General features: G+C 40.7%; 2 protein-coding genes across 3 annotated transcripts; both read left to right on the top strand.

Moving 5' to 3' along the window:
• Positions 1-433: 433 nt before the first annotated feature.
• On the top strand, positions 434-17,021 carry LOC118122153 (plastin-3). 2 transcript variants are annotated; one of them, XM_035178682.2, is made up of 16 exons: positions 434-537; positions 6,866-6,970; positions 7,254-7,405; positions 10,183-10,312; positions 10,543-10,675; positions 11,442-11,523; positions 11,617-11,782; positions 11,894-12,036; positions 12,723-12,818; positions 12,923-13,118; positions 13,596-13,674; positions 13,803-13,920; positions 14,005-14,135; positions 14,842-14,965; positions 15,724-15,848; positions 15,943-17,021. In XM_035178682.2, the coding sequence occupies exons 2-16, from the start codon at positions 6,910-6,912 to the stop codon at positions 16,073-16,075; spliced, it is 1,869 nt and encodes a 622-aa protein (XP_035034573.1). In that variant the 5' UTR covers positions 434-537; positions 6,866-6,909; the 3' UTR covers positions 16,076-17,021. The 2 variants fall into 2 exon arrangements, with proteins under 2 accessions (XP_035034573.1, XP_035034574.1); XM_035178683.2 differs by having other exon boundaries at positions 528-666.
• A 3,342-nt stretch (positions 17,022-20,363) lies between these two features.
• Positions 20,364-27,095, top strand: cnga2b (cyclic nucleotide gated channel subunit alpha 2b). The gene is made up of 6 exons (XM_035179094.2): positions 20,364-20,927; positions 21,023-21,133; positions 22,222-22,395; positions 22,824-22,931; positions 23,042-23,148; positions 23,806-27,095. The coding sequence occupies exons 1-6, from the start codon at positions 20,827-20,829 to the stop codon at positions 25,278-25,280; spliced, it is 2,076 nt and encodes a 691-aa protein (XP_035034985.1). The 5' UTR covers positions 20,364-20,826; the 3' UTR covers positions 25,281-27,095.
• The last annotated feature ends 642 nt before the right edge of the window (positions 27,096-27,737 follow it).

Genomic DNA, 27,737 nt, shown 5'->3' with positions numbered 1-27,737 from the left:
ACAGTCATCTCATGTTATTCATATATAAAACATCCAAATGACCTAAGCTCTCTTCTCTCATTTAAAACCAGAACATACAGCACAAGATCCAGCAACTACTGAACTTTAGACATCCATCATGTACGCACCAGTATTGGCAGAACTGGATTCAGTAACTATCATTTACAAACTTCCCTCAAACTACAGTCCTTTGTTCCCCTTGGAGATGTAAAACATTGTCTATGTGATGTTTTTTATGAATCTTGTGGCTGGTTTTATTCATTTATTTCTACTGTATTGTTTTGCTGTGGCCTGTTTTTAATTGTTTGTTGCTGATTGTGAATATTCCCTTTTATCAGGCCTCTCTTGGAAAACAGATGTTGATCTCAACGTGACCGCCCGAATAAATAAAGATTAAATAAAACTCCATGCGCGGAGCATCGACGCCCGGCTGGTGACGTCACCGGGCGGGGCGGGGACACATTCCTACTTTTGTCTCTACGTGGAGGACGCAGCTCCGCACACTGGACGCTGTCTGGACTTTTAGACGCACCGACGGTGAGTTACAATTTCCCTGCGACTTCTAGAGCAACAGCTCCCGAAAGCCGGAGTTTATCTCAGCCTCTTTAATTCAGGATAACAGCCTCGTCCTCCCCGGTCCTCCCGCGTGATAGCCGCTCTCCTCCGGTAAGAGCTGCGGCTCTGCAGAGTAAACAGAGAATTTCCTGTCTATAAAACTTGCGGGGTCTGTGGTTAGCCGGCTAGCTTTAGCTGCATCTTTCATGGAGCCCACTGAGGTCCTGAAATACTGAAGTGAAGAAGTGTTACCTGGTTTCATGTGTGGCTGGAGAACTTGTAGTAGGAGTAAAGTGGTAACTGCTATTCAGAGACACAAATAAGCTAACCTAGAGAGTAACTAGTAATTCAGCATGGGTGCTCATCTCTCTCTCTCTCTCTCTCTCTCTCTCTCTCTCGCGCGCTCTCTGTGTGTGTGTGCGCGTGTGTTCAAACTCCATGTTTTTCTCCGAATTTACACTTTGTGAATGTGACACATACTTAAAAGCGAGTTAGCTCGTTTCGCCCCGCCGCCTCTCACCGGAGGGAGGACGCCGCACAGGTGGAGCCCGACCATGACCGTGGAGCCACACATAAACACAGACACAGTGTAGGTGCTGAAGCCCGAACAGGTCTTTAGCTGTGTCAGGCGTGTGCCGCCTCACTGTTTGCTCTTGTGGTGCTAGATCACGTTCCCTTTTTAACTTGTTGACTCTTTCTATGATGCCGGGCCGATTCTAGTAAATGTTTTACCCCCAGTTAAATAGATCTGCCCCTCCCTCTCTGGTGTGCCATGTTTCTTTTGATATGGTACAGGACATGTGCGAGGTGGAGTTTCATAAGTTGATGTAAGAAAGTGATCCTCCAAAAGAAATAGTTCTTATGTGATGTTTGTTTAAGTGAGTGTTACAATGTGCTGTGAAGGGAAGGTGGTTGTTTGAAGACTGAAGGGGGCTGTGTACTTACTCATATGTGTAAAACAGTGTTTTATGTGCGTGTTGTTTTTCAGCTCTGAATGATTTACCAGATTTTTCCTGTAGACCCATCTGGGGCTGTATCACGTCCAGCACATGCACATCTGGGATCCCAATTGAGGATCACTGTTTGAACTGCTTTAGACAACAAGGTTGCGTGACATGTGATAGCAACAGAGAAGCCCACTTGCTAAATATTGTGACCTGGAACAAGAATCATGTTGTGAATACAGTTGCTCATCCAAGGTCGGTGTTTCCTATTCAGCATTTCTGACTGTCTGCCCTTGGTTGAAGTCTCCTTATGCTTCTTCAATGGGTTTTTTTTTTAGATGGAAAGGTTATTTAACAAATGGTTGATTCTTAAAGACAAGTATAATAAATCCATATTTTGCACCAGGATTCTGGAGACAATGTTTTCCTCATTGTGTCATCACTGGAAAAAGTGTTTGTACATCTTTTGTAGGAAAGAGAAAAAGCTGTAACTCATCCCAGCTTGTCATCGATGTGATCGGTGAGGTCATTTTTGCCCTTGTATGCGCCTGTATGGTATGTAGCAGCTGTAGTAGGTCAAATGTGAGTTTCCCTTCCTCTTGCTGCAGAACCAAATGAGAGCACCTAACTGTCGGTATGTTAAATACAGACATGATGAGCCTGATGCTATCTCTGTTAACCAGACAGTCAAGAATGAGGGAGGGAGTGAGTAGTGTAGCGTTTCCTCTTCACACACACACCTGTGAACAGGTTTCCCCACTTCCTGTTCTGTCAGGAATTTTAACAGGTGCCTTCACCTGTTATCTAGCACAGTGAGAGTGATTGAGTTACTGGTGAGCTGCACTGTACTAGTCATTTTTCATTAAGGATTAAGGTAATTCCAATTAAAAGTCTCAACGGTAACCATTATTTATGGATCTGATTTTTTTTATTTCCGTCTGCAGAAAAATACACATATGAAAAATACATTATTTTGTTTGTATGAGTTGAGTAAATATGGATGAAATCTTGAAAATTTGAAGTGGATAAAACATGATTACTTTATTGCCTTTTCAATTTATCATGTACCAAAATAGGTGAATAATATTTGATCAAATTATTCAAGATTATTGAGAAAACAAACTCCAACATTGATAACAGTTGCTGTTGAGATATTGGTTGCCATCTAATTTTTTACTGTTCCATAATGTTTATAACAAAAATTTATAGTGTAATGAGTTATTTTTCTGCACAAAGAAATGATCGTGTTATTTGCATCCTTTCTTTGGGGGGCAGTGGCTTCTTTATATCGTGCAGCAAGGAGGGATGCAGTGTCTAAATGAGAACCTCAGCAAAGTGCATGCATGAGGGAAGGGCGGTACTTCAGCTGTCTGATGATACAGTACTTAAAGGGTAATGCTTTACAGTGCTTTTGTTGAGTAATGACAAACCCTCATAGGTGTGGCTGCTTACCTGCAGCGACTGTTTCAGCAACACCTCAGTAACCTGTCTAATGACATTCCTCAGACATGGCGGGCGGGGCTTCCTGTGTTCACCCCCTTTAATAGCACGGGCCTCTTTCACTTTTTGTATCATTTATTCCGGCTCCAGCCTTTCATTTGAGGAAAGGTAGAGTACTATTTCCATGATGATTGACCATATTGAGAGCTTTTATAATACCCCTGAAACCAACCTGGTTGTCGTGCGTGCAGCTGTACGTGAAGTGAGAGATGTGTCAACTACACATACAATATTTGTTGTCGTCACCTCCTCATTACCTGCCAGCCGGGCTGTTTGTCTTCTCCACGCCACCTGAAAGGGAAATAAAAGGCTGTGTGGCCGACTGTTTGGTGTTTATGAGTCAGTTCGGCAATTGTGACTGAGTAAAAACGTCCATGTTCTTGCAGACGACGTTGGGTGTGTGCACACATGAACTTGACCACATTCGGGAAGGGTGCCCAATCTATTTGCGTGCCTCCCAATTCCCATGCAACTGTGTGGATGAAACACTGGCAGGACGGGGTGTGTCAGCACGGCACATTTAACTGTGGGATCGGCCCCTCCACGTCAAATTGACTGAAAGATCTGTCTGAGGTGCTGTTATTTTGGCTCACCGGTCAAACCTGGTGTTAGGAAAGAAATACTTGTCTGTGGATGATGTCCAGCAGTAAAGTAAGAGCTAAAGGACTGAGCGAGCTTCTTGAATCAGGAGGAAACTACAAAGCAATTCCAGATGCTGTTGTTCTGCTATAGTGCTGGATATCACGTGACCTTGATGACTGAACAGCTACACAGAGGAATGTGTAGATGACTTGCATTTGTTTTTATTTTGTGTTCCTGCATTCCTATGGATATTTGTGGGTCATATTTTCCCCATATTGTTACCTTCACCAAGGTGGTTATGTTTTCACCCCTGTCCACTTGTTTGTTTGTTGGTTGGATTGTTTGTTTGTCGGCAAGGTTACACAAAACAACTGAATGGATTACCACAAAACTTGGTGGAAGGATGTGGTATGGGGAAGAACTCGTTACATTTTGATGTGGATCCAGATCAGGGGGCGGATCTAGGAATCTTTTTAAAACTTTCTTTAACATTGCGAGATCGGACATTTTTCAACATTTCCCAGGGAATAATTCATGGATCTTGATGAAAAAAAATCAGGCACATTTAGGGAATTGATATCTATGATATACAGCTTGATTTACTATAAGGGGACTGTTATCCTTTGCCATTTATTAATAAAAAATATGGCAGCATCATCCTCATCTATTGGACCCTGCCCTGTGGCCAAGAACTGACATTTAAAAAGTGTATTTGAACTCTATCAAGAGCATTGATGTGCTTTCAGGCAAATACGAGCTGCTCCATTTAGGAGGTTGGTTTTACATTTAGATCAGTCCAGGAATTTTCTCGTCCCTCTGACCACACAGACCAGCTGTCAAAGAGGACAACTGCCTGTGGAGCCTGACACTCTGCACTCATTTTCTAGCGTTACACAAGATTTATTGCCGCTGTTTGTGACGGTGATTACAATCCCTCTATTCATCTCTACCACCAGCGATACGTCTCGCATTTGTCCCCCTGCCATCTGTGCCCTTGCTCCATGTACTTAACCCCTCTTCTGTTTCCACTCTGCCTCGGTTGAGGGTGTGACATGGGCTGGCAAATGAGGTCATGTTTGTTGGCCCTTGTAGACGGGCTGACTTCAGCAGCCACACTTCACTTCCTTCTGAGGAGAAGTTAAATATAGCAACACTGGCATTATCATTTTCCTAATTGTTTAGTCAGGAGTTTGTGCTTTGCCCAGTTTTAGTCGTACTTTGCAAAAGAAAAACATGCTGTTCCGTGTGCTTCTCCAAATGGCATTTAGAACTAACGGTTAGTGCCGACACTGAAGTGATGAACCTGCCTTTGTTATTAGAATCAGTTTTCTACTATATCTGGCTTTTTCAATCATAGAAGAAATCAGGATTAACACGATTTCTTTTATTAATTTGATGAGAAACTGATTCTAGATTTGTACAGGACAAAGTGTAATGCTTTGTTTAAGAGATAATGACTGATATATCTGTTGGAAGATAATATCAATATGAGGCTTTCACAGAAATATCTTCATCAGTGTTTTTGTTCAGCGCAAAATATTTGAGTTTTCTTTTGGTTTAGTTGGGTTCAGTTTATCTCAACAGTTTTTTGGGGGAAAAGATTCGGAAGAAGCAATATGCATGATTTTTATTTATAATTAAAAAGTTTATGGTTTAACTGTAAAATAACAAGACTCAGTTACATTTCTTGTCAGAAAGGTTTGATATCAGTATCTGAAATCTTTTCCTTCCTAACATCGGCATTGTATCCTCTCCAAAAAAACAACCAAAGTGGTTGAGCTCTTACTATCGGAAGATACTTCAGGAATACTATTAGTGTCATTCATTAAAGAGGATTCACGGTTACTGGTCTTTTGTTCATTGTCTCTCTGTCTGAAAGATGATCGCTCACCTCAGACATGGATTATTTTTAAATACTTACAACCAGGTAACACACGATCCATTTGACTAACTGGACATTCAGCTATTCCCTAATATGGTTTACTCATGCTCTATCATGGAAACCAAAACTGGCCTTGCCCAGGATTTCTGACTAATACGCTCTGAAAAATCCAGTCTGTACTTTAAATCAGGAAATGGGAACCAGGAACACACTTCTGCCTGGAAAAAGTCTGCCGCACAAACCTCATCTTTGTTGTCTGAACACTTATGTTAAAGAGAGGAATGCCATCATACCAGTTCAGCCTTGGAGAGCGAGGCAGCACCCCCTGCTCACCTCTCTGTGAGCGAGGCTCGATTTACCCAGGCCTCATGCATTCCTCTGCCACGACAGAACGGGAAGGAGGTTCTCAGAGGAATTTCTTATTTTCAGATGGTTGCTTTGCCTCAGAGGAGTTTGGGAACACTGTGTTTTCGTTCAAGAAAAATAAAGGGAGACTCACTGGTCTTGTTTTGTGACTCCAGTCGTTACACATTGTAATGAATCCCTTTCTCCCACGTGAGGACACTTTTCTCAGCTACAGTTTAAAAACAATCAGCCCAAAGGAGCTTCATGATGATCCAACATCCACAGTCTTTACTTTATAGAGAAGCAGCCCTCACAAGAGGCTCACAAAATTGTTAAGTTGACACATTAAACTGTTCCTTTAGCTCACTTTTAATGATGCTTATTATTTTAATTCTAAAATAAAATGATCGTTTGATTTTCTAGAGCATATAAAAAGGAAGAAAATTACAGTAAAATGTATTTGTTGTTTCAGGGGATCTGATTTATAGTTGTAGTAAGAAGATGTTTGATCGGGTTGTGACACAAAACTCAAAGAAAGAAGCCGTCTCAGCCTGTCTAGCAGTTTTTTTTAACAACACAGGCTCGTTACTATACAATAGAACTAACAGGAAATTACTTTGATTATGGGAGAGAGACATGCTTGGAAAAGGAAAAGAGCTAAAGGGAACAGAAGATATGAACAGCAGGTTTGCAGATAAAGGAGGGTCTGTGAGGAGAGGGGCACATGAGGCACTTTTTAGAGTTTTTAGTCCTGACAGAAGATGTGGGGTGACTTTTATTGTGCTGCTCTGCATGGAAAGAGAGCTTCTGTATTGGCACAGAGGTAGAAGAGTGTGGGCCGCTTTGTGATTTTAGCGATCTAAAGCAGCGGTGAGATGAGATCGGGGGAGTGTACATTGCTCATTGAAGACGCAGATGGACAGTCTGGGAAAGTTGCAAGGGTTGAAACTAAGGAGGTTGACAAGAGGCCGATGAGGACGGGAGGGCTTCCTCTCAAGTCTAACCTCCTGTTATTTCAAGACCCCACTGATGACTCTGCCCTTTTTTCTCTCTGCAGTCGCACCTTTTTCTGCCTGACCACCTCAGGTCAATCACAGAAAAATGGCTGGAAAGATCACAAAAGAGGAGGTGGAGGAGATGAGGATGACCTTTCAGAAAATTGGTGAGTAAAATCAATTTTATCTTGACCGTATGTTATTAATTTGATTATTTGATAACTGCACATTCACAATATTTGCTGGTTACAGCTATGGCCTGACTAATTTACAGTATCTGTTGGTTGATAAAAATCTGCCATTATGAGCCTTTCACAGACACATTAGTATCGACCTTAACGTGTGCCAATATGAACATTTTATTTGAAAGAATAAACAATGCAGAAAAGATGTGCATTATTTTTTATTTGTTTTTGTTGTTTATTTTTTGTGGTTTATTTGTTTCTGTAGATCTGGACAACAACGGATTTATCTGTGATTATGAACTCAATGAGCTCCTTAGAGAGGCAGGCCACGTCCAGCCTGGGTACGTGGTTCGGGAGATCATCCAGAAACTCGATCGCAACAAGGATAACAAGATCAGCTTTGACGAGTTTCTGTCGGTACGTGAAGTGGAGCTCACAAACACCCCGTCCAGCTTGACAAATTTTCACCCCCTGTTCTGAGATTCTCTGAGGTGTTCTTTGTTTTCTGCTTTGCCCCAAAACCACCTCGCCCTCCTGAGTGAGACTGCTATGCAAAGCAACTTTCAGCAGCTAAATGCACACGGCCTCTGCAGACCACACATATACACACACGCATACAGTACGTGCTAGGGGAATGTGGAAGTGAGGTCAGCAAAGTGGTGTGAGTTCCAGTGTTTAGTTTCAGCAGTGATGAGGGAGCAGTCATTCAAGGGCTACTGCATGATTCAAAATTTCAAGATGAGGAGGGTGAAGCTGTGTTTTGTCGCTCTATAGTAGTTTGGATGTCTTGTTTCAGGGTGTGTGGCTGTTTGGTCATTATTAGCTTAACTCTGACTATGATTATGACGTAGTCGGAGTTAAACAAATGGAATTGAATGAACCTAAAGCATTTAGTCTAACGAGCTCATTTATAATCTTACGAGTTACTTAATGGTTTCATGATGTCAATAGTGACCTAGAGTTTATCTGTGTTCTTTTGTAAGTAGCAGATTTATGTATGATATTATAATAATGTGTATATTGGTCGTACTGCACCTTTTTTAAAACAGTTTCTGTACAAAGAAAACAGCATTAATGCATTTCAGGACAATTTTATAAAAACTGGCTGATAAAAGTAGAAATAAATCCACCAAAATAAACAACTTTAAACTTTGAACATAAACCTATTTACTAGAACTTCTAAATATAAACTTAAATATAAAAAAAAAAATAATGGAACTGAATCAACAAATGTTAAGCAATTAATTTTGTATATAATTTGTATCACTAGATTGATCAGCTGATTTAATTTTTTTGGGGCAAAACTGTGATTTGACTTTTACAGTCAAGTATTGTTCATGTGCTGGCAGGAAGCGTCTATATCCGGGGTTTCCCAGTTGGCTGAAAAATAGCATTGTGCCATTGTTTTGGAAAAATTGTGTGCTTCAGAACCAAGGTTTCATAAAATAACAATTTACCAGATATGTTCTTCTGCATGAGAACAACCCAGATTAAATGCTTGTGGGATGGCCCAACAGTTCCCTTATAAAACTACATTTTAATTCACTGGATCCAGATTTTTATTTAGATCTGCACCAAATAACACCTGGATCTGCTCCAAAATTGAATGAGCTCTATCCTGACCCCTACCACATTCCTCCTGCAAGTTTCATAGTATATTTGTCCAGTAGTTTTTGAGTTAATCCTGCTAACTAACAGACGGACGGACAATGAATAACCTCCGTGGCAGAATCTTCTTCAGAGTCCACACAGCATATACATATGTTAAGCTAAGCTAAGCTAAACCAAACTAAAACTTGCAGAACTGAGTGGAAATCTGTATCATTCGTGTAAGGTCATGATTGTCTTTTTTTGTGGTTACCCCTTTTAATCTAAAGTGCACATACAATGACGGCTGGCACCCTGTGACCTTGTGTATATTTCTGTCGAAGTGTGCTCTACTTGTGAAACAAACGTCTCAGTGGCAGACTGAATAGCTCATTGTGGCTGCACCAACGCCTGTGGGGCTGTGGTCACTGATGAAGCAGTGATAATTTCAGCTTCAGGAAGTATCGCACATATCAAGATAGAAAAACCAGCTTTGTCTCAAGCTGCTCACATGTTGTACATTACTGATAAGCTACACGTCACACCACAGAGCTCTCTGTGCTCTCATTAGTTGTTGTTGAGACCTGTTTAATATTTAGAGGTACTTATTATTAATTATTTAATGTAGAGACACTGGGCAAGCCTTTGGCTGCTGTGGTGGATGATAATAGCTGTTGCTTGTTGGTTTACTGTTACTGTTGATAACTCCTAATTACATACTGGCACTCACTCACTCAGCACTGTAACACTAAGATTGGATGTGTAGTAACAGTCCCACGGCAAATCACTCCCGTGCACTTAAATGCACTAAACAACATCAGTTGCTTTTTTGAGCTCATCGACCTAATGTCTTCCTGGACTTACTAGTAAAGAACAGTTTTTTTCAGCCCATTCATATTGTTAAAAAATGTAGCTTCCTGCCCGATCACCACTTGTCCTCATCCCTGTAGCCAGCAGGTTGGCTTTGTGTTGTAAAGGCAAAGAGGAGAAATTCCAGAAATTCGGCTGTGTCTGCTCTGTGGCCTTGGCTGTCACGAGGGCTAACTGGAGCTTGATAAGACAAAGGAGAAAACTAAGTATTTAAACAAAGAGGAGATGATTTAAATCACCGACTTATGAATGCAGCTAAAGATGGTCTTCACCATCCATTTATCAATTTATTGCCTTTTTGATGATTGGAGAATTTTTGTTATTAATTCTAAAACTTAGTGACTTGTCTAATCCAACCTATATGTGAATGGTGGGTTACACATCAGTTCAGCGGACTCATGATGTAATTACCACAATGTGGTTGATCTGGGTTGAGATTTCTTAATAGATTTACATTAAATTGGACTGGACTGGAAGGCTGTACCTAATCAAGTAGCCACTGATTGTTACTGATAATTTCTATCATTTAATTGAAACATTAGCAGAAAACAGGAGAAGGGTATACTGACAATTAATGCCAGTCATTTATTCATTTTTCAATTGGTTCAACTACATCACAATTGCTCATACCTAAATCAAAATGCACAATAAACATTCCGCAACTTTCAGCCTAAAGCAGAAAGGATTTCGTGGCATAGGAGAGATTGGTCTCATAAGTGTTCTGTGATATGTTTTAGATTGTCCAGGAGCTGAAAGGCAGTGAAATAGCAAAAACCTTCCGGAAGGTCATCAACAGAAAAGAAGGCATCCTGGCTATTGGAGGGACGTCCGAGCAGTCAAGCGAAGGCACACAACACTCATTCTCTGGTAAGTCACAAACAGTCTTGACCTCATGGACGTTTTCTCCTTCTTCTCTCCAGTCGCTGCCAATGTTTGTCTTAAGGCCTTGACTTTGTGCAATTCAGGCACGGATGCATCATTTACCAATGAAGAAACATAATAAACAATATTACCTGCTGTAATGAGTCAGTATGAGCAAAACTGTCACATATATCATTGGTGTTTTAACTAATTCTTGTATATGTCCACATTTACAGAGGAGGAGCGATTTGCCTTTGTGAACTGGATCAACACGGCTCTGGAAAAAGACCCTGACTGCCAACATGTCCTGCCTATGGATCCCAACACAGGCTCCCTGTTTACATCTGTCGGAGATGGTATCGTTCTCTGGTGAGAGAACCTATTTTCTCTTAAAGCTCTTACCTCCATCACTTAGCTACCCCAGGACAATCAACAATGACAATATTCTACTTTGCCGTAAATAGAGAAGATACTAATACAAACACAATACGACTACATTCAATATAAAATATTCACTACATATTCATTTTGTAAAATAAAAAGTAAAAAATCTACAAATGTATAACCATTGAAACTCGATTTAACAATTGAGTAGCATAATCAAATCTGTGCTGTTAAGATAGTTAATAATAGGTTGAATTCAAGGTAGTATTGGATAACTTTGTCATGTATTTAGATCAGCATCAAACAGACCAATCGTCTGTGACGGCACATATTCCAGACGCATACATTGCATGACACATAAAAACTCTGCTCACATGCTGAAGTTAACTTAACAGGGATGTTGAGGACTTGGAAAAAAAGCATGTTGGCCAAAATGCTAATGAGGAAGCAACCCCATATGATTCAGTCAGTTATGGAATTTTTTCTAAAGGTTAAACATGCTTAGTAGTATTCAGTATAGATAGTAAATGACTGCAAAGAACTGAGAAATTACATTATCAGTATATAAAAAATGTTGTCTACAAAAATACAATTTTGGCACCGAGTTCCTTTAAACCAGAGTTCACATACACACACAAACCACACATGCAAACTTAAATCCTTTGCAAACAATGAACATGTGTGTTGCTATCCCTGCTTTGTTTTTACAACATAGAAACAAGCTCATGTTTGGTTTTGTGTGTTTACACAGCAAAATGGTCAACCTGTCGGTGCCAGACACCATTGATGAGAGAACCATAAATAAGAAGAAGCTGTCGGCGTTTACAGTACAGGTCAGTAAAAAATGAATTCATGATGGTGAAGTTTTTTTTTTACCATCAGTCTTTATGCAAATCTTCCAACAGCTGATACTCTGTTCCTTACAGGAGAATCTGAACCTGGCCCTGAACTCAGCTTCTGCCATTGGCTGCCACGTGGTGAACATCGGTGCTTTAGACCTGAAAGAGGGGAAACCTCATCTGGTGCTCGGTCTGCTGTGGCAGATCATCAAGATTGGTCTGTTTGCCGACATCGAGCTCAGCAGGAATGAAGGTTGTTAAAACTGTTCATTACGTAACACATATTTGAGTCTGTGCTCCTGTCAGTAGTGTTTCCTTGTCTGAGGTCAAGTAGCTTAACTGATCAATAAATGCCCCCTGGCAGCTCTGGCAGCGTTACTGAGAGATGGGGAAACTCTGGAGGACCTGATGAAGCTGTCTCCAGAAGAGCTGCTGCTACGCTGGGCAAACTTTCACCTGGAAAATGCTGGCTGGCAGAAGATCAACAATTTCAGCAGTGACATCAAGGTGGGCCTCCACACTGACACTGAGTCCAGCTGGTGTATTAAGACTAGATGCAGGAAGGGAAACCACTGTCCTAAAATAAGAAGATAACAGGAAGGTTCTGCAGTTTGTTTTGACACACCAACACAGGCATCTATCAGCACACTGAACAACACAGCACATATTTGTGTTTACACAAGCTAATGCAAATAGCTTAGCTGCTCCACTGCTCCCAAAATAGTATTGAATGGGTTGTATCTCTGGCTAACACTGACTAATGTCCAATGTTTCAGTATATTATATATGTCCAGACTGGGTAAAATGTACATAGTGTTTTTGTTTTCTCTGAGGACGTTCCAATTACTATGCCGGGGGGTTGTTGGGGGTTTCCAGGACAACCATGCATGTATACAAATAGCTAGTATTAGCTCTTCTCTAAATTTTATGTAAATTTTATGTAAATTCTGTATTCAAACTTATATTTAATATATACCAAATATAATGTTCATGAAGGAAATCTGATGTAAACACTGCACATTTGAAGAAGCATGTATGTCACTGTTGATAGAAAAAAAAAATACAAAAAGTATTGTCCACAAAAAGCTGTTTTCATGAGACAAAAAGTTATACTCATTTTACACAATGAATCATTTCTTGTTCATTTATTAACAGAGATCGTATGGCTTTTGTTTCTTTACATTATCTTCCAGGACTCAAGGGCCTATTTCCACCTCCTGAATCAAATCTCCCCAAAAGGCACAGATGAAGACCAGCCTCGCATAGACATCAACATGGCGGGCTTCAGTGTAAGAACTTTTAACGGTCGGCGGTCACAGTTGACGTTCTTCACCCCATGGTAACAGCTGTACGGTGTCTCTGATCTGCAGCATGTGTTCTGTGTGTTGTTCAGGAGAAAGACGACATGAAGAGGGCAGAAGCCATGCTGCAGCAGGCCGACCGGCTCGGCTGTCGACAGTTTGTCACCCCAGCTGACGTCGTCAGTGGAAACCCAAAACTCAACCTCGCCTTTGTGGCCAATCTGTTCAACAAATATCCAGCACTGACCAAACCTGAGAATGATGACATCGACTGGGGATTGTTGGAAGGTATGGAGAGCAGAAGAAGTCAGATTTTTACTTCTAGTATTAGAGCTTTGTTGTGTTCTTCACAATTTTGTCATAGTCCATGTCTAAATACACAATTTACAACCAACCAGGGATGAATGAAAAGATGGCTCTGTTTCTTTTAGATACATTCAGCATTTGACCTCCAAAGCAACAGAGGTTGAGAAGAACCAGTTCTAAACAAACGGCTATTTTTTTTAGTCAACTATCAGGCCTGCAGCCTTGTTTTAGCATAGAAACAAATATAGAGTGTACTATCCCACTGGACACATTATTAGTTGCACATCATGTGTTTACAAGTCGGTGAGAGTTATCTGAATAGAGTAGCATCAGAAATCAAAAGAAGTGTACCAGACCTGTTCAGTTTTGCATATTTTGAGTCACATTCACTCTAACTGAGGTAAGCTGCAGTGAGATCACCTTGAAACCCCCTGAATACCAAGATGCTTTGCTGTTTAGGTGAGACGAGAGAAGAGAGGACTTTCCGAAACTGGATGAACTCATTGGGAGTGAACCCACATGTCAATCATCTTTACGGGTACGTTGCACACACGACAATGTTGTGTCACTCCTGTGTGAACATTAACATCTGAAGCGTTATAACAGCTGCTGTGATCTTTTAATGTATATAATTGTACTAATAATCGACACACTCCTGTATTGCAGAGACTTACAGGACGCCATGGTCATCCTTCAGCTCTATGAGAAGATCAAAGTGTTAGTTGACTGGAACAACAAAGTCAACAAGCCGCCATACCCCAAACTGGGAACCAACATGAAAAAGGTAATCGAAACCCCCTTGCAGTTATTCCTAAAAATGTTTGTTTTATGTTTGTTGTTTGCCAACCATTTTATTTTGTGCCCCTAGTTGGAGAATTGCAACTATGCGGTAGAACTGGGCAAATCAGCCAAGTTCTCCCTCGTCGGCATCGGCGGGCAGGACCTGAACGATGGCAACGCGACCCTGACTCTGGCACTGGTGTGGCAGCTGATGAGAAGGTGAAACATAACTACAACAGTGTCTCTTCAGAAAGGAGAGAAGTTCAAATGCATCTCTAAAATGATAGAAAAACAACAAAATTATTTTATATACAAGGTACATCAAGAAATAAAAAGGGCAAATGCTTTCAAGGAATTACTTAGTTTTTCTGGGGAAAAATTCGAATACATCTAAATGATGAGGATATTTGGATTTGGAGCGCAGCCGTGTCACCAAATAACATTTTGTTTTTCAGTCAGCATGTCTGTGTGGTATTTTGAAACGCTGCAATCACCATCAGTCTTCATTGTCAGATTCATTGTGATAGCTACATATTTACTGTAAACAATTTCCCGGGACTCGGCAGTTATAAACCTCTCTTTCATGCCAGTGGTGGTGTTTAGTATGTGCGTGTTCCTCCAAATCCAGACCACATTTCCATGAACTCACTCGGCTCCCGACACAAGGGATGTGTGTTGCCATATTTGGTATTTCTCCATATTTTTGTGTTCTTCATGTCAGATTTTCCAAAGTTTGTATGACCCAAAACATCACAACAAAAGTCCATGCTGCTCGACATCATTATGCGGTTTTCAAGTTTCTTTTTTTTTTGGGGGTTTGTTTAGTTTCAGTTCCACGTTCCCAAATCTTTGCGTTTAAAAATAGAAACAGTCACCCTGTTCAATTCATGTGCTTAATAAACGAGCTGCGTCTCCACTCTTTCAGATATACATTGAATGTATTGGAGGAACTGGGAGATGGACAGAAGGTAAACGATGCCATCATTGTACAGTGGGTGAACAACACGTTGGCGGAGGCTGGAAAATCGACCAAGATTTCAAGCTTTAAGGTAAAGCTGCTTTTTCCTAGATTCAATTAAAATGGTTTCGATATAGAATTTATAATAGACTCAAATGTGTGTTTAACAAGTCATCTGAGATCTTTTTTCAAAAGTCTTTTCTGTCTTTCAACTGCACTTCATGGTCTTCATCAGGGAAGGGAGCTGACTCAGATGTCGCCACATGACAAAGTTTACAGCGTCATATGATAACATGTGGTCGTATGTGGGGGTGGCACCACTGTGTGTTTTCTCTGACTCATTTGTTGATGAGGACCTTGAGGTGCGGTTGAAAGCTCCTCCTCCACAAAAGAGGCAATTTCCTCCAATCCGTGTGTTTCTTTCTTCAGAAAAGCCACCGTTTCCTGCACAATTTTTTTAAAAGTCCTACTACTTGTAATAATGTGTTGCTGATGAGCCATAATATTTAGTCTTGCGTTATTTGTGTGCCCTAAACTATAACTTCACAAGATTCAGACAATGCAGACAAAAGGCGGATCATCTAATATTCCCCATCTAAAATGACCTGTAGGCCAAAATGATGTCTTGATTCTTGTAATATTACGACCTTGTTCTCGAAATCTGGCATTTGTTTTTAAGAACAAACCTCCATTCTCAACAAAGATAAGTTCACAATCGAAACAATCCAGCAGTTTCATGTTCTTTATGTACAGGCAGTGTCGTACAAACTAAGAGGCAGTACATTTTCTGATTGGTCATGTCAGCTTGTGTGCGTCAGACCCTTATTCTGTGTTTGCTCTGGTGACCAGGACAAGGAGATCAGCAGCAGCTTGGCGGTATTGGAACTGATCGACGCCATTCAGCCCGGCAGCATCAACTACGACCTGATAAAGACCGGCACCCTCTCTGAAGACGACAAGCTGGAAAACGCCAAGTGAGACTTCCTGTGACAGAAAAAAAAAGAAGCAGCCTTCTGCAAATTATTTTGGTCGTTTTTTCACATGTGACGATCTCTCTGTCCTTCGTAGATATGCCGTCTCCATGGCGAGGAAGATCGGAGCCCGTGTCTACGCTCTCCCAGAGGACCTCATGGAGGTCAAACCCAAAATGGTGATGACAGTCTTTGCCTGCTTAATGGGTCGGGGGATGAAGCGGGTCTAGGAGACTTTACTTGTACCCAAAAGCCATTAGAGTTTTAAAAGAGCTCCCCCAACTGAAGGAAATGAAGAATGGTTTTCTATTTGAATGAGAATGATGCAGTCAGAATCATACGTTTGCTTTTGTCCCTGCCTCTTTTTGTTAACAGAGGTGTTTACTGAGGATTAATGTTCTGTCCTCTTTATTTAAAAATCCAAAATACTAAATTTTCTAAAAGAGATGGGTCTTGTGTTACAGACGACAACTTGTTACTTTCAATATCCAGAACTCTTAAATAATGTTAGTTTTTTTGAAGCGAGGATGCATATTTCCAGCTGCAAGGTTGTTTACATATTTTTCCTCAGACTGATAAAGTAACTTATATCCTTGACTAAGCAACACACATTCCAGAATTCCATGCTGATGAAAGAAACGCTTGTCAAGGCAAAAAAAAAAAAAGAGTGAGATGTTCGGGTGCAGCACACGTCAAAAAAATACCCAAACATTCACTCTCATTTGATGATGTACAAGCATGTCTTAATAACTGGCACTATAACTTCTACATATCTACATGCAGCAGTCTTAAGGTGGAATGACACTAATAACCAGCCTGGTGTGCTGTCTGGATGCTTGTTTCTTGGGATTCTTTTGTTAAGGTAAATGCTGTTTTTTGGGGTTTCTGGTGTCTTTTCTTTGTTTTTTACTTTGGTCTGTTACGTTGGATGAGGAGCAGGCAGACTGGACTCTCCTGGCTTCTGCTGTTCTTTCTTCTTGTCTTAAAGATGGCGTGTACTTGAGCATTGAGGTTTCTCCCCCTTTTTATTTTGTATCCAACATTAGCAAATATAAACAGTAAGTTAATTCCAGGTAGCTTCATGATACTCAATGACTGGCCAAATTGTATTTGGTCTCATGTTCATATCTACTCAAGTGCTTTACATGTAACAATAAATATGACTTTGAAAAACTGCTTGTGTGTCATCTTCAGACTTTCGGGTAAAGGTATCGTCCACAGGCATTGGATTGACAGTTGAGTAAGCAGTGATGCTCCGACTGGTTTGTTTAAACTAGATAGTGCATCATCTTTTTTCTTTACAATACATAGGAAAAAAAAACATTATAAATTTTAGTAGGAGAAAATCTGGTCAAGATAATGATAAAATAAACACCATCAATGCTGAGCAGTATCTGTGTGGAGTGATTCGAACATTTGCTCAGATTGCCAAAGTCGTGTTACACCTGTTAACAGCAAACATATTTTACACAGTTGTAAAATTATATTGAATTTAAGACTGAAAAAAAGATTCTTGGCCTCAGACACTGTATTAACATGTTTTTTGAGGAATGAGGAATAAATTGATAGTTTGTAACTTTAATACATTATATTTCCGTGACAACTGAGCAAACTCCAACTCCTCTGAGGCAGATTATAAATATCTAAAAGAAAATGTACCAGGAGTGAGCCCAGTAATTTATTTATAGAAATAGAATTTTAAAGGGATGTTAAAAGAATTGTTCAAAATAAGCAATAAGCTGGGTTTTCTAACTGGAATTCTGAGAAGTTTTAAAGTGTATCATTGGCTCTTCTACTTTGTTAACAGCCATGATTGACTCTTGTTGTACATCAGGGGCTTAGTGGTGGCAGATTGCAGTTCACTGTTCAATGGCCTGAATCTCAGTCACATACAAAATCCTCTGGGCTCGGCTCCCTCAAGAGTTTCTCATCAGGCTTCCAGACGTCCAGATTTCCAAGGATCTGATTAGAGCTGAAAGCTGCAGGGATGAGGAGGAGGCTGCGTCTCCTGAGGACTCCATTATCTGGATCTTCAAACTCCATTTGCATCGGAGAGTGTGTCAGTGTGGTGTTGGAAAAAGCAGTTTGAAATTATCAAGAGAGCGGATAGAGTGACAAGAGCTGAGAACATGCAAATACCCAAACACATCCCTGAAATAAGTGATTTTCAAGAGAAGAGGAGAGAGGGAGATCGTACAAGAACAAGTCTCACCTCCATAATGGAAAGAGATCAGAATTCTCATAAGGAACCAGGATAACACAATTTGTCACTAATAAGGAACTATTATATAGCTTAATATTACAGAAAATATATATAGCCAGCAGTCGAAAAAACTATTAGGATCTTACCAACACAATAATGTAGGTCTTTAAATACTTGACTACAGGTGCTGAAGCTGGCAGAGGTGGAGCCAGTTTAAATTAACTACCTCATACTGGTGAAGCTGTTGAATGGTGGTTTTGGGGTTGTGGGGAAAAAAAGTATTACTTTTTTACGATTTTCCCTAATATTTGTGTTTTTAATTAAATGTTAAATATATTTTCTGGTCTAATAAATAACACAATTAATCAACTATAATTTATTAAAAAAGAGAGCACACATCCCATCTATTTTAGAATCTTTACACTGATCAGTGTAGTTTTTGTATTAATCTTAAAACTCTTTTATTTGTCTATAATGCTCTGTATGGCTCATACATCAGAAATGTTTGTGGTTGATGAACCAGCCCCTCAGATCCTCAGATCCTCTGGTTCTTCTTTTTGTTGTGGTTTCACAAAGAGGAACTAAAGCATTCTTCTTTTAGCCGTGACACTCCGAAACAATCCGATCCTCTGACTGGAGGGTTGGAAATTAAAAACCCACCCATGTTGTCTGGGTTTTATGTAGTGTTTTGTAATTTGATGGTTTTCTTATTTCTATCTATTCTCTATCACTATTATTTATTCTATTGTAAATTGTTGTTTTTAATTTTCTATCTTCACATCTTTTGTTGTCTTTTCTATTATTGATTGCTATGGTCTGCATTAGTCTCTAAATCTAAATCAAATTTTTCATAAATGTGTAATATCCTATGTATTGTCCATCACCTGTAAAGCTAATTAAAAAGGGGGAGAAAAGGGAAATGTAATGTATATATAAAGTATTTTATAAGGCCAACAGGGTGTATAGAGATGAATTAAAGCAGAATAACTAGTGGGATAACCTGTTGAAGTGGCTGCTCGCTCTGTGCTGTGTCTCTCTCTTCTCTCCAGTGTAAGAGAGCAGCGGGGAAAGGCACCGTCAGGAGGTCGTCCCAGAAGACTCCTCAGTCTGAAGCTGACATCTGGGCTCTCAACCATTCAGAGGGTTCTCTGTCCTGCCAGCAGCCCCCTCCCTGGGTGAGCTCAGTCCAGCTCAGGTGGACCACGTGTTTATTACTAAGCTGAGGAGGAAGAAGGGAACACACTTCAGAAAATGTGGCAGGAACGGGACTTTGGATACAGCTCCATTTTTACTCTCACAACATCCACTGTGGAGACGGAGGATGGACTGGCCTGGAAAGAGCTGCTCTGGGTGTGTCTGTGAAGGGACGTTACACTGAGGAGTTTATTTGAGGAAACTGAAGGTAAGAATGAAGATACTGAATATGTGATCTAATGCACTTTTCCATTTCTTTTGTCTTTTTTTATAGCATAAACTATTATTATGAGATAATCTATATTTGCTTCTTTTGTAAAAAATGTTATTCAAAACTAAGCACTATTTGATTTATACAGTTTGTGTGTTGCAAGTGAAACAAACAGAAACTTTGTCTTATAGTCTATTACATAATTCAAATTAGTTCTTATATAGGAAGAAGTATTTTTGCCTTGTTACTGGCATTTTATAAATTAAAAAAAATACCCAAAAGAGGGGTCTATAATTTCCTGGAAAGTTTCTTAGTAATAAATAATTAGATATTAATGGTAGGGAAAGTGAATCTTGCCCTGAAAGAGAAAGCTCAGGATTTACAGTCAAATAAATATTTATTCATTTTTTATTGACAACTTTCTTCTTTCTTCTTTTTATATTATTATTTTATATTTATAGTTTGTTAAATTGTTAGTTTGCCTGCAGACAAATGACCTGTCTTGATCACGCAAAAAGCAATTAATTGTAATAAATAATTTAATAAGTGTGAAACTACACTGTTCTTTCTATGATACGTGCTTAGATATTATGAATATAGACCCACACAATGAAAGGTACTAAAATAAATTTAAGTCAAACGCCTTTTCCCGTCCACACTTACAGTAATATATAATATAAATAATAGTCTTTGTGCAGTTGAATGGATTTAAGGCTGAATGTCCAGTTTTCGCAGCCTCCACTTATTTGGCTCTCAGGCCCGTATAGCACATACATCCTGGTCTCCTAAGTGATGCGGCTCCTGAGGGAGAGCAGCTGATTGGCTCACTGAGCCGCAGAGCTTCAGGCCCACTGTGTGTGTGTGTGTTTTCGTTAATGATCCACCAATTAGTCACACAATGGTAACAGTCGTGTATGCACCCTGTCACCTGTCTGCGCTGCACCGGGGTTGACTAAGTGTCTCACTGCCGTCATGCTCTCGAGTGGCAGGATGGGGTGGGTTGATGAGCGTGCTGGAAGTGGATTGTGGGTAAACTCCCACCACCTCAATAGTGTATTTCAAGCAATGAATCATCTGCATGTAAATGTGTGAGTTTCTCCTTGTATAGTTGCTTCAGTCACCACGGGCAACCAGCTGCTGTGTGACAGGGCAAGCTTAGGGACCATGGCAGAAGGTCCCAGTCGTCCCCGCCGTCCCCTGACTATAGTCTGTCATACGCACCATAAACACTGAGGCTGTGAACTATAAACACTTCCCGCTCCTGCCACAGCATCACTGCAGGAGAGGTCAACTGCAAACATGTTTATGAAAACAGACGGCTGCAGGAGGACGTGGCTTTAACGCGAGCGTTTATCTCCTCTGAAGCTCTGAAGATGACGGGCCAGGTGGCAGAGATGGACCGCTCATCCCACAACCTCTCAGTGAAGACCACCTTGGAGGAGGAGATCGGGAGAGCTGAGAGCATTCTGAGCAGGTGATCATTTAATTTCATCGTGTGTGGCGATGCTCTCCGCTCAGGGGGTTTGTTTAAGAGAAGCAAACTCGAGTGTTTTGGGGTTTGTTTTCCAGGGTGCCATCTGTCTGCGATGACACATCCTCAGAGCTGCAGAGAGTCGCCGCTCTCGACCCTCGCGGAGGCCACTCCAGAAATTCTTTTCAGAGGACCGGAGCCGTCTCAAGGTAAAGTGGAAAGAAAAAGCTTTCGTAAGCTGAGTCATCAGAGAAGATGAAACTTTGCTTTGTTGCTTTTTTTAAAAATAACTTGATGCATTATAAATAAACATTTATGCAAAAACATACCTGTCTTTTACAAAAGAAATGCCCACAGCTATTTCTCCAGACAGTTAAAAACTGTTTTGCTCCAGACTTTTTGAGGTGGAAAAAAAAGCTAAAGTAATGTTCACAGTGGAATTTGATGAGAAGCAGCAGGACCATAACAACAGAGAAAGCATTTTCCATTTCCTGTTCTGTTTTAGACTGAAAATTCTCCTGCTTTGTTTGAAAACAAATTATTTTTCATTTGTTTATAAAAAAGAGTTTGAGCATCTTTGACAGATTAAAAATCCAAATATTTTTTATACCAAAGCAAGATCAAAAATATATCCTACGTTTTTGACACTGAGAAATTCTAGGATGCCAAAATAAAACATCTTTTCTTTAAGGACATTTTCCCCAAATAATGTGATGTATAAGTTTACTTGTGCCATCTTAAATATCACGTGCCAGACTAATTGTGATTCCTTGGTGGAATTGTTTGATCCTGTGAGGCTGAAGTCAAGCTAAATGGTATTGTTCTCTCAGTATTTAAAATAAAAAAGGGTGCTGCATATAAAGGTCACAGTTGACTACTATAATCTTTTTTGTGGGAAAGACATGCAAGTGATTTCTTTTCATAATGTCCCATCACACAGTGTCTCTACCTGAGCTGGAGATGCTGCCAGTCCTCTGTTATACATATTCATATTAATTCATTTTATGTTTTAAATGTGGCTCAGCTTTATTATGCAGATTGATGAAGTTGTGTGGCTTCTGTCTCACTGTCTTCATATATAATGGGAAAGTACAAGTTGTTGAACAAAAATAAAGAAGAGCCTGCACACTTATGCCACTCTGTGCCACAGAAAATGTAATTAAACAACGTTTTGATCCGGAGTGGGATCTTCGCCGGGTCCTTTCGTGAAAGTACAAGTTGTTGCCCAAACTAAATAGTTGTGATTGAAGCTTTGATTCCTGCATGATGTTTAAGAATGTGTGTGTGTGTGTGTCAGACTGGTGAGCCTGGTGGTGAGACTGAGGGAATGGGCACACAGGAGCCTGGTGGAGGAAGAGCGGCCAGACTCCTTCCTGGAGCGCTTTCGTGGCCCTGAGCTGAGAACGGCCCCCAGCCGCATCAGCAACACACAACCAGACGCCAATGGCAACAATGCCAAAGGGATCTTTAGGTATGCTCGCTCTCCTGCCACCCTGAACCGTGACTGTGCACTTTGATGAGCACTACATTACACAGAAGGGAAAAAAGCGGAGAAACCAAAATAATTTAAATTATATAAAATAAAAACAATTTAAAAATGTGTAGATTCATCTGTTTGATGTGCATATGTTGTTGTGTATGTGATTATAATATATTATAAGATGCCTTTTGTTTCTATATCAGGAAAAAAAGCTTAACAAATTTAGAAAAACCTTCCAAAGTGTTAATAAAAGATCTAAAGCGTTCAAACAAGCTTAAAACTGTTTAGATAATTGTTTTTATTGCAGTTATTGTGTTGCAGTTATGTATCTTGCAGCTGCTTTTCTTTTATTATGTACTATGTTACAGAAACATAAGCAACAGCTGAGTGTATCATCTGCCATCTCTCCATGCTTTCAGGAAAAAGTGGAATCTGTTTGTGGTGTCCCCGTCCGATGACGCCTACTACCGCTGGTTATTTGTTATCGCCATAGCGGTGTTGTACAACTGGTTCCTTGTTGTTGCAAGGTAATAACACCTCAGTCGCTTTCTGTTCGGGGCCTGCAGTCTCCGGAGACTGGATGTTCTGTCTGCTGCTGTAGCCTGAGCTGTAATTCATTTCTCTCATTCATCCATAGGGCATGCTATGATGAGTTACAGGTGGGCAACTACATCTGCTGGCTGGTGTTGGACTACCTCTCCGACACTGTGTACCTGATGGACACTTGTGTCCGTCTACGCACAGGTAACAAAATATAGCCTCTTCCCTCAAGGCATTATAAAGTGCTTAGACCTAAAGGCCCTATGTTTAAACATGTAATTATTCAAATATAATAATTATGATGGTATACTTGATGGTATATTTGTTGAAAATGTGATAATCTATATAAGCTATGTATAAGTCACTTTCAGCCCATTACCTGAAGATTCTGAGTTTGGTAGCATTTAAAATCCTATTCTAACACAATGCAGAATTATCCTTATAAGTGTTGTAAAATAATATGTTCACTAAGATCCAGGTCACAGGACCAAGTCAAAAACTGACTTCCCACAAGTCATTGCATTTGTCATGTTAATTAAGGCCAGTGAGTGGAGTCATGTGAAAAAGTAAATAAGAGCATAAAAAGCTGCTCTGTGGAGAGCAGAACAAACTTTGGACATAACATAACATTTCATTTTATTACATTATAAGTGTTAGCGAATAGTTGTCTACATCCAGCAGCCACAACACAACACAACATAAGCGTTTACTTTGAGTCAGGTTTTTGGCTACATGATATTTCTAAGTCTAAGCTCGATCTAGCTCATGATTCATCTCATGACGTTCAATGATTTTTACAACAATGAGCTAATATGATGCATCAACTGCCCAGCTGAATCTTTGTTGTTTATGTTTTCCCAGGTTACCTCGAACAAGGTTTGCTGGTGAAGGACCACGCCAAGCTAAGAGACAGCTACGTCCGTACATTGCAGTTCAAGTTGGACGTGTTGTCCATCCTGCCCACTGACCTGGCCTACATCGTCACAGGCATCCACACGCCACAGCTCAGGTTCAATCGTCTGCTGCGCTTCCCTCGCATGTTTGAATTCTTTGACCGCACAGAGACACGCACCAACTACCCCAACATCTTCCGCATCTGCAACTTGGTGCTTTACATCCTGGTCATCATTCACTGGAACGCCTGCATCTACTATGCTATATCCAATTCTTTGGGATTTGGCTCAGACACTTGGGTGTTCCCCAAGAACGCTAATTCCTCCCTGACTCGGAGTTACGTCTACTGTCTGTACTGGTCAACTCTAACTCTGACCACCATTGGAGAGATGCCTGCACCTGTGCGAGATGAAGAGTACCTATTTGTGGTCTTTGACTTTCTTGTTGGGGTTCTGATCTTTGCCACAATTGTGGGAAACGTTGGCTCTATGATTGCCAACATGAATGCTACCCGTGCTGAGTTTCAAGCCCGGATCGATGCCATCAAACACTACATGCACTTCCGCAAAGTCAGTAAAGAGCTGGACACGCGTGTCATTAAATGGTTTGACTACCTTTGGACCAACAAGAAAGCAGTCGATGAGCAGGAGGTGCTAAAGAACTTGCCAAACAAACTGCGGGCTGAGATTGCTATCAATGTGCACCTGGAGACCCTGAAGAAAGTGCGCATCTTTCAAGACTGTGAGGCAGGACTGCTGGTGGAGCTCGTGCTCAAACTACGGCCGCAGGTCTTCAGTCCGGGGGACTACATCTGCAGGAAAGGGGACATAGGTAAGGAGATGTATATCATTAAGGAGGGTAAGCTGGCTGTTGTGGGCGATGACGGGGTCACACAGTACGCTGTCCTCACCGCTGGCAGCTGTTTTGGGGAAATCAGCATTCTGAACATAAAAGGTAGTAAAATGGGAAATCGACGGACAGCCAACATTCGCAGCTTGGGTTACTCTGATCTTTTCTGCCTCTCCAAGGACGACTTGATGGAGGCAGTGACTGAGTATCCAGATGCTAAGTCTGTGCTGGAGGAGCGAGGCCGGGAGATCCTGACCAAGGAGGGTCTTTTGGATGAGAACGTGGAGAGTGGTGGGCTGCAGAAAGAGGACACAGAGGAGAAGGTGGAGAGGCTGGAGTCCTCCCTGGACTCCCTTCAGACTCGCTTTTCTCGTTTACTCAGTGAATACACGCACACTCAGCAGCGGCTGAAGCAGCGGATCACTCTACTGGAGCGGCAGCTGAATCAAATGGACTGCGACACAGATGCAAACCATGACAGTGGTGCCCCTGCAGAGACAGTCAATGAAACAGACCCGGTGCCTGTTGCCCACACAGATGGGTCTCCACTTCAGAATAATGGGCAAATAGAGGACAAGAGTCAGACATCATAACATCAACTGTCTCACAGATTTTAAACTGTATGAGATATAGACTCATTTAGAAAAACCTCATGACACACTCACCTAACGTTTCATCAGTTTAACTGTGTAAAGAGAAGTCCAGTCCACATGTCAATAAACATGAAAAGAAAGCTGACAACACGGCCATGCCAAAGCAGATTATGAGTTTTTGACTTTGCCAAAACCAGTGAGTTGAATGTGTTTAAGTGTTGGCTTTAAAGCTACTTCCCAGGATATGTTAAATTACATTATATTGGTGAAAAAAATAAAATAAATCTAGCATACATAAAAAATCAGTAAATTTAAGTTTAAATGTCTCTTAAAAAAATAAAGGGTGCATTTTTGGATGAAAAAGCACTGAAAACTGCGGGTTGCTGTCGATTGTTGGTCACTTGTAAACATCTTGTATTGTATTGCATCAGCAGAGGGATTCAGTTCTCCTGACATGCACTGAGCTCGGGCTCTGTACACCTCGTCTCATTCGGCCCCTCCTGGGAGAAAAGTCCGAGGAGAGGTGGTGGAAGGTGATTTGCTGGGTTCACGTACACAAACACAATTGTTTTCCAGCCTCCTCATTTTCCAGGTTAGATCTGAAAACTAGGATCATTATCACGACAATCGTTTTTCCTCATTTTCCTCCCCCATGTCGGTCTTTGTAGGACAATGACTTTTAGCTCTCACTCACAATTTCCAGTTTCGGTTTTCCAGCCGAGCCACAAATGGTCTGCAGTTGAGGGAGATTTTTATTTGCTCTAAAATTTACTTGGCCAATCTTTTATATTAAAATGACTCAGCTACTTTGTCCTTGTTTTCGTTTAGTTGCTCCCATTTCTATCAGACATACCCTCTGGATTGAGGGACTGGGGATTTTCCAGTTATTCAGTCTCGACATTCCAGGATACAAGTGAACCACATGAGCGGTGACGATAAGAGCAGCTGCAACAATGCCTCAGCGGCAGAGCTGGCTATAGTAAAGAGGCAGGAGGTAATGAGTGCATACGTATCCCCTGCAGCCCCTGAGGGCGTGCGTGGGTGGGATCAAGTGCCACAGACAGATCTCCAGTTACCTTCTGCAGGCTGGTCAAACAGCATGTATACAAAGTCTCTCTTCTGGAAAGAAAACAGACAGTTACAGGTCTTGATGGACTCAACTGTTAAAATCTGTTTTCGTCAGCAGTACATGAAGACATGTAACCCTAGCATGAGATATTCCCAGTGGACAATAGTGATTTGCAAATGAAAACACTAGTTTTTTAGTTTTTCATGTTAGGCTGCAACTAATTGAAATGCAACTATCAATGAAATGTGGTCAGAAACAATGATTTTCTGTAATCATACTTCCAAAAATCTTTCACTTCACAATGTTTATTTTATTATTTTACACTAAGGCATCTTTTGACCCATAAATCACAGAAATCATAATCACCTCAGGATCACGCAAAATCTACTCAACCGATTTCTATGAAACTTTAGAAGTCATATTCAAAAGAGATTTAGATCATGTCCAAGCCGGGTTCTTTATGGTAATAGGAAAGTGTTTGCTGCAAGTCTATTGAGATGCAATTACAAGAACCAATCAAAATTAAACATTTAAATCAGAATCTGATGATACATGATGAACTGTCAGTCAAATAAATTCCCACACAGTCCTAAAAAAGCTGGATAGCCTATTTATCAGGTGTTAACACTTGATAAATAACATTTTAAGATGTATGACCTTTGCTGTTGCTTATTTAGTCATGAAAAATGAATGTGGTGGAATGTGAAACATTTTTGGTGGTTTTGAGTGCCAATAAATTTTTACCGACATGAACCTTCGAGTTAAAATTAACTTTGCATTGGATGCAGCTATTTGTCATGTTTGAGTGAGGGATATGAACCCGTTGCTCTATTTGCACTGTTGTCTTCTCCGTTGAGCTCACTCAACAGGTGCAGGGCAGCGTGCTGTCCCCACCCAGCTCCAGCCCCCTACCACATCAAACTTCAGCCACCATGTGTCATGTGCGCAGGACAGCTGGTGCGGTGTCAATGAGGCCTTGTGTGCATGGACACTGCTTTGAATGAAAATAAAAAGGAGAACCTTCTCTGAGCAGGACAGTTTAATGTGTACCTTCTTTTGTACACTGAAGACTTTGGGGTTTTAGATCAAAAGATGAAAATGGCACGAGATTTCAGAAATTCAGCTTTTATTTTCTGGTATTCACATTGAGCTGTGTTATTCAGTTTAGGGCGTAGCACTGTGTGTACCCTTCAAAGTAAAGGAACAGAGAGAAAGACATTTTAAGTAAACTTGCACTCAGTAGAGCACATACCACCATCCAGTCCCTTTAAATTCAATCAAGCTGCACCAAATGTCACACTCATAGAAATCAGTTCCCTAAATGTTTTCATCAAGATCCATTAATTATTCCCTTGGGTTCCAATCTGACTGACCTGCTTTTGATGGCA

The sequence above is a fragment of the Hippoglossus stenolepis genome, chromosome 15 (genome assembly GCF_022539355.2).
Source record: "Hippoglossus stenolepis isolate QCI-W04-F060 chromosome 15, HSTE1.2, whole genome shotgun sequence".
Classification (NCBI taxonomy): Eukaryota; Metazoa; Chordata; class Actinopteri; order Pleuronectiformes; family Pleuronectidae; genus Hippoglossus; species Hippoglossus stenolepis.
The sequence above is the reverse complement of the archived record's forward strand: the minus strand, read 5'-3'. Positions and strand labels throughout refer to the sequence as shown.

What these genes read in the sequence shown, in the direction of transcription:
- LOC118122153 (XM_035178682.2), top strand. Translation starts at nt 6,910, where the DNA reads ATGGCTGGAAAGATCACAAAAGAGGAGGTGGAGGAGATGAGGATGACC. An exon ending in GATGACCTTTCAGAAAATTG is followed by an intron (nt 6,971 to 7,253) that starts GTGAGTAAAATC and finishes TTGTTTCTGTAG; the next exon opens with ATCTGGACAACAACGGATTT. An exon ending in TGGGAACCAACATGAAAAAG is followed by an intron (nt 13,921 to 14,004) that starts GTAATCGAAACC and finishes TTGTGCCCCTAG; the next exon opens with TTGGAGAATTGCAACTATGC.
- cnga2b (XM_035179094.2), top strand. Translation starts at nt 20,827, where the DNA reads ATGACGGGCCAGGTGGCAGAGATGGACCGCTCATCCCACAACCTCTCA. An exon ending in AGGACCGGAGCCGTCTCAAG is followed by an intron (nt 21,134 to 22,221) that starts GTAAAGTGGAAA and finishes TGTGTGTGTCAG; the next exon opens with ACTGGTGAGCCTGGTGGTGA. An exon ending in TGGTTCCTTGTTGTTGCAAG is followed by an intron (nt 22,932 to 23,041) that starts GTAATAACACCT and finishes ATTCATCCATAG; the next exon opens with GGCATGCTATGATGAGTTAC.